At 45.6% G+C, this 10,537-nt stretch overlaps 1 protein-coding gene across 1 annotated transcript; it reads left to right on the forward strand.

The window, feature by feature from the left end:
- The first annotated feature begins 3,789 nt into the window (after positions 1 to 3,789).
- Positions 3,790 to 5,566, forward strand: LOC123058543 (F-box/FBD/LRR-repeat protein At1g13570). The gene is made up of 3 exons (XM_044481257.1): positions 3,790 to 4,685; positions 4,781 to 4,936; positions 5,073 to 5,566. Exons 1-3 carry the CDS (start codon positions 3,873 to 3,875, stop codon positions 5,466 to 5,468), a joined length of 1,365 nt encoding a protein of 454 aa, XP_044337192.1. The 5' UTR covers positions 3,790 to 3,872; the 3' UTR covers positions 5,469 to 5,566.
- Positions 5,567 to 10,537: the final 4,971 nt, after the last annotated feature.

Below are 10,537 nucleotides of genomic sequence, written 5' to 3' on the forward strand. Positions count from 1 at the left end.
CTCTCGTTGCTATACATCACCATGATCTTGCATGTGTGTAGGAATTTTTTTGAAATTACTGCGTTCCCCAATAATATCTTCTACGCATAGACCTGGATCGGATGCCACTGAAGGGGAGCATAGCATGCAATTTCAAAAAATTCCTATGATCACGCAAGATTTATCTAGGAGATGCATAGCAATGAGAGGGGAGAGTGTGTCCACGTACCCTCGTAGACCGAAAGCGGAAGCGTTTAGTAACGCGGTTGATGTAGTCGAACATCTTCACGATCCAACAGATCCAAGTACCGTACGTACGACACCTCCATGTTCAGCACACGTTCAACACGATGGCGTCCCTCGAGCTCTTGATCCAGTACAGGGTCGAGGGAGAGTTTCGTTAGCACGACGGCGTGGTGATGGTGTTGATGATGTGATCCGCGCAGGGCTTCACCTAAGCACTACGACAATATGACCGAGGTGATAAACTATGGAGGGGGGCACCGCACACGGCTAAGACAATTGATGTTGTGCCTTTGGGGTGCCCCTTGTCCACACCTATAAAGGAGGGGGAGGAGGAGGCCGGCCAAGGGGGTGAGTCCTACTAGGACTCCAAACCTAGTAGGATTCGCCCCCCCCCCTTCCTTCCAACGGAGAAGGGGAAAGGGGAAAGGAGGGAGAGTGAGAAGGAAAGAGGGGGCCGCACCCACTCCCCTTTTCCAATTCGGATTGGGGCAAGGGGGGCGCGCCCCACCTCCTGTGGCATGCCTCCTCTCCTACACTATGGCCCATTAGGCCCAATAACTTTCCCGGGGGGCGGTTCGGTAACCTCCCGGTACTCTGAAAAATCCCCGGTCTTCTTTGAAACCATTCTCGTGTCCGTATAAAACCTTCCAATATATCAATCTTTACCTCTTGACTATTTTGAGACTCCCCGTCATGTCCGTGATCTTATCCCGGACTCCGAACAAACTTCGGTCACCAAAATATATAACTCATAATACAAATCGTCATCGAACGTTAAGCGTGCGGACCCTACGGGTTCGAGAACTATGTAGACATGACCGAGACACATCTCCGATCAATAACCAATAGTGGAACCTGGATGCTCATATTGGCTCCTACATATTCTACGAAGATCTTTATCGGTCAAACCGCATAACAACATACGTTATTTTCTTTGTCATCAGTATGTTACTTGCCCGAGATTCGATCATCGGTATCATCATACCTAGTTCAATCTCGTTACCGGAAAGTCTCTTTACTCGTTCCGTAATGCATAATCCCATAACTAACTCATTAGTCACATTGCTTGCAAGGCTTATAGTGATGTGCATTACCGAGAGGGCCCAGAGATATCTCTCCGATATATGAAGTGACAAATCTTAATCTCGATCTATGCCAACTCAACAAACACCATCGGAGACACCTGTAGAGCATCTTTATAATTACCCAGTTACGTTGAGACGTTTGATAACACACAAAGTGTTCCTCCGATATTCGGGAGTTGCATAATCTCATAGTCAAAGTAATGTGTATAAGTCATGAAGAAAGCAATAGCAATAAAACTAAACGATCATAATGCTAAGCTAACAGATGGGTCTTGTCCATCACATCATTCTCTAATGATGTGATCCCATTCATCAAGTGAAAACACATGTCCATGGTTAGGAAACTTTAACCATCTTTGATTAACGAGCTAGTCAAGTAGAGGCATACTAGGGACACTCTGTTTGTCTATGTATTCACACAGGTACTAAGTTTCCGGTTAATACAATTCTAGCATGAATAATAAACATTTATCATGATATGAAGAAATCTAAATAACAACTTTATTATTGCCTCTAGGGTATATTTCCTTCAATATGTGACCTTATCGACCCATCTTTAGGAGAGTGGGACATATAATTGGTGAATCAAATGTTATGGAAAGTGGATGGTCAAAGGATACTAGCTATTCCTCCCACGTGCATGAAATGGCAGATTATGTTGCTTGGAGTCCTACCAAGACGAGTATTTTCTCAGTTCATTCAACCTACCAATTGGAATGGGATGGCTAGTTTGAACATAAGTTTCAAGCCTCCATGGGCTCGTCAACTCCTGGTGAGACATGGAATTTAGTTTGGAGTCTACAATGCCCAACAAAAACCCAGAATATTTATTTGGAGGGCCCTTCACAATGTGATCCCTTCTAGGGCAATCCTGGCGGCAAAAACATATGATGGTTAAAGTGCACTGTCCTGCGTATAATCTAGGCCCAGATAATATCCAGCATTTCATCTTCAAGTGCTCAAAATCAATGGAGGTATGGAGGCAGTTGGGTTTACATGATGTCATTAAAGAGCATGCTCAAAGTATTTGTCATGCGAGGAGGTACTACAATACTTGTTATGCATGGAAGACTACGAAATTCAGATTCTAGTCCTGCCAAAACTAAGGGAATTGGTGGCTACTACAATGTGGTACATATGGTTCGAACACAGGAAAATTTACCATGGAGAGGATAGTCAAAACCCCTCACAGATCAATCTCGCGGTATGTGGCCTCTCGGCGAATTTCAGCATTGCTTGTATGCCGAAGGCCAAAGCCCGTATAGTTGCATGGAAGAAACCTAGGTCTAGTTATATGAAACTAAATGCATATGTAGGATCTGACTATGATTCACTTGAAGGGTCTGTGAGGGCTGTTATCTGAGACCATAATGGAATGTTGTTATAGCAAACCAAAAAATAGAGATTTGTTATGACTCTTTCACAGATAAGGCCTTGGCAGTGCGATTGGGCCTGAACTTCGCACAAACGGTGGGTTGCAGCAAGCTTGAGATTAGTTCGAATAGCTCAAATGATGGGAATTCATCCACGATAGCTAATGCGACATTTGACAATTGTTATTTCATGTCACCTGATTTCAATCGTGCGATATATGATCATTGTAATAGAGAAACGTAATCAAGTAGCCCCCGAACTAGCTAGGATGACTAAATTTTCTCCTTCTTCTGTCTAGATGGATTCCGGATTCCGCACCGGATGCGGTGCTAACCCATCTTGTAAACGATGCAACAATTCTTGTAAGTGAATAAAGGAGAAGTTTGTCAAAAAATGTGTTTGTTTACGGAATGCCATCATGCTTGCTTTATTGATTTGGTAAAATAATTATATCATTTGCGAAGGCATCAACCAGCAAACCTCGGGTTCATCTACCCAATTACAAACCTCATTATGATCAAAATAAAATTTAGCAATCATACGAGCTACCTTATTTGCTTCTTTATTACAATGCAAGAAATGAATAGATTCTATCATACCAGACAAAGTGAAGCATTCTGCATAAATTGCCGATGCTCCGTTCCCAATTATGTTTTATCCTGAGCAAGCATTAGTCACCTTCATCGAATCGGATTCTATTTGGATGAAATGGGACCCATATCATTAGCTAACATCAACCCATTTCTCATGCTAGAGCCTCAGCCAAATGTGCATCAACTACATGGGGCATTGGAGAGTAGGAGGCCGCCAAAAAGACCCCATATTCATCTCTGATGACCGCACGCGTGGATCCTCTCAACTCATCAGCCAAAAACGATGCATCCATGTCAAAAAAAAGTGTGTTGATATAGCTCGTGGTTTCGTTTTCTGTTGATATATTTTTTTTTCGAGCAAATCGTTTTCTGTTGATGGAATCTCAAAAAACCGGCCTTTTTTACGAGATCAAAACCGGCCGATTTTTTTTGTTTTGAGGAGATTGAAACCGGGCCATACTTGGACCTGGAGTCCTACACGGATCAGCCTTTAAAACCCAAACTCCCTAGTCGATCCACCGCCGCACCGGCGCAGCAATACCTAGGATCACACTTGTCTAAAAAAAAAAACTTGGATCGCACAAATTCACCGGAGATGGCGGCCGCCGTCGGGGACGACCTCCTCCTCGACCGCCTCAGCGATCTCCCGGACATCATCCTGGTGACCATCCTCTCCCGCCTCGACATGGACGAAGCGGCGAGGTGTTCAATCCTCAGCTCTCGCTGGCGCCGCCTCTTCCCATCCACCCTCCTCGATTTCAAGGCCGGCAGTATTCGCCGCGACAGGGCCGTCGAGGCCGTCACCTCCATCCTCGCCGCCCACCCCACCGAGCCCGTGCGCTCATTCAGCACGTACAGGCTCTCCTTCCGCCGCCAGGACGAGGACGCCGTCGACGGCTGGCTCCGGGATCTGGCCAACCGCGGCATCGAAAAACTCGTCCTCTACTTCAACGAGAAGCGGCAGCAGAAGGTCCCGGAATCCCTCTTCGCCTGCGCATCCCTGAAGCGCCTCAAGGTGATTAACGGCACCTTCCCTGACGCCACCGAGGCCGCCGCATCCCTCGCCGTCCTCGCCAAGATCGACCTGTCCGACGTCAAGATCTCCGAGGACTCGCTGAACTCCCTGCTCTCGAACTGCAGGGCGCTGGAGCGCCTGAAGATCACTTCCATCAGCAAGTGCGACCGCCTCCATATTCGGTCTCGGAGCCTCAAGGTCCTGAACACCAGTGGCGACTTCAAGGAGCTCTTCATTGACGACGCTCCCGACCTGGAGCAGGTGCTCGGCTACTACCTGAACAGCAGATCGGTCATAATCAAGATCGCGCACGCTCCAAAGCTGGAGTTCTTAGGCTACATCGGCATGAACAACGATATTGAGTTTGGAAACACCAAGTTCACCAAGTTCAGGGTAAGCTTATAATTACTAATGAAGCAACCAGAGATTGACCTTGCAATCGCTTCCTGTAAATACTTAATTGACCATTCTAATTGATGCAAATCCAGGAAAAGGACATTCATGCTGAGACCATTATGCCAAGCCTCAAGACTCTAGCCGTCGACCTGATGCACACGCCGGACGGGCACATCAACGAACATTACATCAACTGGGTTATGCAGCTGCTCAAGGTGTTCCCTTGCTTGGAGACGATCTACATCAAGGTAAATTGTTCTGACTGGTCACTGAATTGTTTATATCAGATATCTACTCCGTGTTGTCCCTTGCAATGATGGACCGTGCATGTTTGCCCAAATTTGCATTGGTGGATCCTATTCCTGATTGAAATTTTTGTGACAGTCGGACTCTTGGTCCGAGGCTCGTGACGGCTCCCCGGGGTCGTGGGACGTCCTGTCATCCGTTCCTTGCATGGACAACCACCTCGAGAAGGTGGTGTTCGAAGTTTACCGAGGGCAGGAGTGGCAGAGGGACATGGCCAAGTTCCTTCATGGCAGGAGCAGGTTCCTCAAGACCGTGGAGTTCCACTGCATGGACGATACTTCAAGAGAGGATTATGGCAGGGCTCCTACTGAAGAATGGGTGAGGAAGCAGCAGGAGCTCTTGTGCCTCGACAGCCGGGCCGCGAGAGATGCTCGTTTCCTCTTCTTCAAGAGTCAGCTGGTGGTCAACCATCATGAGTTCAGCCATAACGAATCGTACCAGAGGGGTTATTATCGTGACATGTATAACCTTTAATAAAGGAGTCTGTTATCTGCATAGAGTTGGCACACTTAAGTTACATTTTTTATTGTGGTTTTCTTATAGCGACTTTATTGTGAAAATTGAGAATTCAAGATAGACTGTGTTTCTAGTTGTCAAATTATTGTGGCTGAAGCATAGGGAGTTGCCTAACTTAAAATTTAGGATTGCCTATAGCGCAGTTGCCTGGTATATTTTCTAAGGGTGCGGTCAATTTGGCTCGTCGCTTTCTTCAAGCTCAACCAACCATAGCTCTGCCGTCTGCCATCGCCGCCTCTCGCTAGCTCTAGGCTCGACTGAGCATGAATCAGAGGAAATTGCTGAAAATTTGACTGTGGTTCAAACAAATCAGATCACCTGGGCTACCGAAAATCTGCATAAAATTGTATAACAGGGCCCTCAGATATCATAAGCTTAGACATGAAGTAGAACTTTCTGAATCATTTGTCACATCCGGTGGTGCTTTATTCATTATTTCCCATGTACTATTTGCTGTGAACTTGCAAGCGTTTTCTTTTTCAGGGTACAGTACAAACTTAACAGTTGGTGCAACAAATCGCCCAGGACTTCATAGTGACATGTTTCAGGTCGTAGTGATAGCAGTTGGGTAAACATTTGATCTTCAGACATTCTCTTCAAAGAATCGAGGCAAGCGACCGTCGTTGTCCACATAGTACGTCTTGTCCTTGAAGGTTGCAATGCCCTCCTTCCCTGCACAAGCCAAGCAAAAAAGCTGAGCCAAATGCAAAACCGACACCAGCTCTCTGAATGCATCTAACGGAAGAAATTGGTGGATAATCAGCCGCGCTCACCTGCTAACTGGTCCGCTTGATCACATGTGAGCCTCGCCGCGAACCCGAGACCGCTATAGTGGTAGATCATGGCCTTCTTTGCCTCCTCCGTGCTGCAGAAACATCAAAAATGTCATCGATCACCTAAGAGAAGGACGGATGCTGTGCGCTGTGGACGCGGAAATGTTGCTTGCCACACAACTCACAACCAACCTTCCGACGACGGAGGCGAGCAGCCGGACGTCGTAGTCCACGGAGTCGACGTAACCAGCGCGGCTGACAAAGACTATGTACACGTTGTAGTCGGAGGCGTGCACGTCGGGGCCGGGGGCCAAGGCCGAGGGCGCGGCGGCGGGTGAGGCGAGGAGGACGTCGGGGGTGAGCACGTCCACGACTGGCCGGGCCATGGCGGCGGGTGAGGAGAGGAGGAAGAGGACGACGAGAAGGGACACCAAAGTGGAGGGAGCGGTCTCCATCGCTGCGTCCGACGCTGAAGAGAAGGGCTCTGCCTTTCACTTGCACCACTTGCTATCTGGTTCAGGTGATGTGTGAAGCTTCCGTTGCTTATATATGGCCAAGGGTGATAGCCAGTTACAACTCTCGGTTTTACTTCGAGCGCTTAGAACTACTCGTTAATGCAAGAACTGAAACTTAGCTTATTACTTCAGGGAGTTACGGGACGCACTTCTAACTCAGGTTAATAACGTCGCAGAGTTATTATCATCGCAAGAGGTTACGCCTCATATGACACGCACTCCTCTTTCAAGGATTTTCGGCTATGTTGCAAAATCCTGAAAATCGCGGTAGGCTGAAAGGAACCAAAATCTGCAATGCAGCCCCGAGCGTAAGCCATCTTCTCTTTGCCGATGGCTTGCTCCTGCTACTGCTAGGAGCAAACGCAAAAAACTGCGGCTAAACTTTAGCGAGAGATTCTCATCAGAGGCTGGAAAAAGGATTAAAACATAAAGGCAGCGACATAAGCCATCCCTTTATATGCCATGGGCCATGGCCTGCTTTGATCTCACCAAATCACTTTGTGATGCTATCAGTTCAATGATCGGAAGATGCTAGTGGAGTCAGTCAAATTGATAAAGAGAACAAGGTCCATTGGATCGGATTGGAGAAACCAACAAGACCAAAGAAAGATGGATGACTGGGCTTTAGAGACTTGTACTCTTCCAAATTTCCAGTCTAGCCATGTTGGCAAGCGAGGCACGAAAAAGTACACATAACTCTTACTCTCTATGTACTCAAGTCCTTTCAGCGCAAATCTTCGCAAACAAATAATGTAAGTTTATTTGTGCCAAGGGACATCACTAGAAGAGCCACCTCCCGAGAGGGTAAGAACCTCGTCACTTTAAGTGGTCTAATTGATAGATCGCTTTCTGAAATGTAAATCTGAAAGAGCCATATGGAGGGCAACGCTACTGGTAGATTGTGGGCTGAAACTAGTTAAATGCCCGATTTTACAAACAGGAAGATAATGGTATGACTACGAAATACGAAATGTTTCCTCCATGATGTAAGAAATCATGCAGCTGAAAGAGGATTTGATGGCATGAACGAAATAAGGCCAAACTGGGAGATAAAATCACATCACCTGATGAGGTTGTGTGTTCAGTTTAGCTGCATTTTCTGAAGATTCTCAAAAAAACTGCATTTTCTGAATACATGGAGCACTATCTAAAAGAGAACAAAAAAAAAACAGGTCTGGACTCCTCCTCCAAGTGATTTTTGAGGAAAAAAAACAGGTCTGGAGCGCTATCAAAAAAACATGGAGCTTTTGGGCTGGCGGATGGGGTTTCACCATTAAAAATGACCTAGGGACCGTGCAGGAGGTGGGAATTTGCTTTACTATTAAATGACTAAGGGCTTATGCCGATAGCAGGAGCTGGGAGTTTGGTGAACATAGTTCACCCTCTCCATGCTAAGGCGCAAAGGGGGTGTCAAAGAATGATCTTAGGGCACAGATGCAGCGGCTCCGAAGCAGGCTGTCACTAAGGATGCATATGCTCTTATCCTCCTTTTTTTGTGTGAATGGATGCTCTTATCCTTGTAATCGTGTAAAATAGTACCCTCTCCGCTCACAAATATAAGATAGTTTTGGATATTTAGTATGAACTACATACAAACTGAAATGAGTAAACAAACACAGTAAAACATGTTTGTATACATCCGATTTAGGGAAAGTTAGATCATCTTATATTTGTAACAGAGGGAGTAGTAACTTGTAACCGTTATCATTGGCGGACCGTACCGCGGCAGTGCATGCTGAAATGCATATATGGGACAGAGAGATCCTTAAGGCGCCTCACAAACGTCTTAAAGATTTGAAGGCGGAGCTGGAAAATTTGCGGTTGGGCCCTCTCACTGACGAGTCGGCGGGCCAGCAAAGAATCTTGTAATTGAGATCGAGGAAAACCTAGAAAAGGAGGAATTTTATTGGGTTCAACGAAGCCGTGCAAACTGGCTGAAATTTGGAGATCGCAATACCAATTTTTTCAATAATTTCGCCACTGCACGGAAAAAAAGAAATCATATCCGATGGCTTATGAATGATAACGGTACATGGCTAGAAGATAATGAGTCTATGAGAAGTTTAATCTCAGATTACTTCCAGCATCTTTTTTCTTCAGAAGTTGGTTTACCTGACGACAGAGTCTTGAATAAAGTGAAACATTGTGTAACAGGATTACATGAATGAAACTCTTTTAGCACCTTACATAGCGGAGGAAGTGAAGAATGCTCTTTTTAGCATTGATGACTTAAAGGCCCCGGGGCCGGATGGGCTACATGCCATTTTCTATAAAAAGTCCTGGCCTATCCTAGGCGAGGACTTGATAAGGGAAGTGCTTCAGGCAGTAAACAGTGGTGTAATACCGGAGGGATGGAATCAGACCACTAGACCACTATCGTTCTTATACCCAAAGTTGACAATCCAGAGAAGGTAACCCGGTTTCGACCAATAAGTCTTTGCAATGTTGTCTATAAGGTAATGTCTAAAATGTTGGCAGCAAGACTGAAACTGTTATTGCCTGATATAATTAGTGAGATGCGGAGTGCCTTTGTCCCCGGTCGGATTATCACTGATAATGTTATTGTTGCTTATGAGTGTTTACACACAATGAAAAAAAAAAGACAGGAAAAGTGGGCACATGTGCGGTAAAACTGGATATGCACAAGGCGTACGACAGAGTTGAATGGGTCTTTTTGAAAGCAATCTTGGGGAAGCTTGGTTTTGGTCATAGATGGACTTGGCTGGTCATGGTGTGCGTCACTTCTGTTGAATACAAAGTACGGCTTAATTCTAATGAAACTTTACCGTTCTCCCCAACAAGAGGTCTTAGGCAGGGGGATCCCCTGTCTCCCTATCTATTTTTGCTCTGTGTCGAAGGCCTATCTGCGCTCATTACCTATGAGGAGGCGGCTGGTAATTTGAATGGTGTTCAGGTCTGTCGTGACTCTCCTAGAATTTCTCATTTATTGTTTGTTGATGATTCACTTATATTGATGAAAGTAGACGAGTTAAATGCCCAGACTTTGAGAACGATATTGGATGAGTATTGTTCGGCTTCCGGACAATTGGTAAGCGAGGCCAAATGCTCTATTTTTTTAGTCCCAATACGGATGTGGAGGTTAAAGCTGAGATATGTCAAATACTGAATATTGTGAAGGAATCACTGTCGGATAAATATTTGGGGCTCCCCTCTATGATTGGTGTTGACCGGGTTAATTGTTTCAAACACTTAATGGAGAGGATCCAGAAATTGGTAAATGGATGGAAAGAGAGAACCCTCTCCTTTGGAGGTAAGGACGCCTTATTGAAAGCGGTGGCCCAAGCCATCCCTACGTACGCGATGAGTGTGTTTAAATTCCCGAAGAAAATTTGTAAGGGGATCACTGATGCAATGTCGCAGTATTGGTGGGGTGACGAGGATGACCAACGTAGGATGCATTGGTTTGCATGGTGAAAAATGTGTGTACCGAAGGAGCAAGGAGGTATGGGTTTTCGTGATGTTCACAGTTTCAATTTGGCAATGCTGGCAAAACAGTGTTGGAGGTTAATTGAGAACAATGAATTATTGTGTGCTAGAGTGTTGAGAGCTAGATATTACCCCAGTGGGGATATTCTTAACTATGAATTAAAAAAAGGATCATCGTATGTATGGCGGAGTATAACGGCAGGGATCCAAACCTTCAAGAAGGGATGCATTTGGAGAGTAGGAGATGGTGCAAAAATAGATATTTTGAGTGATTGTTGGATCCTAAGCAGTG

The sequence above is a fragment of the Triticum aestivum genome, chromosome 3A, assembly GCF_018294505.1.
Source record: "Triticum aestivum cultivar Chinese Spring chromosome 3A, IWGSC CS RefSeq v2.1, whole genome shotgun sequence".
Lineage (NCBI taxonomy): Eukaryota > Viridiplantae > Streptophyta > Magnoliopsida > Poales > Poaceae > Triticum > Triticum aestivum.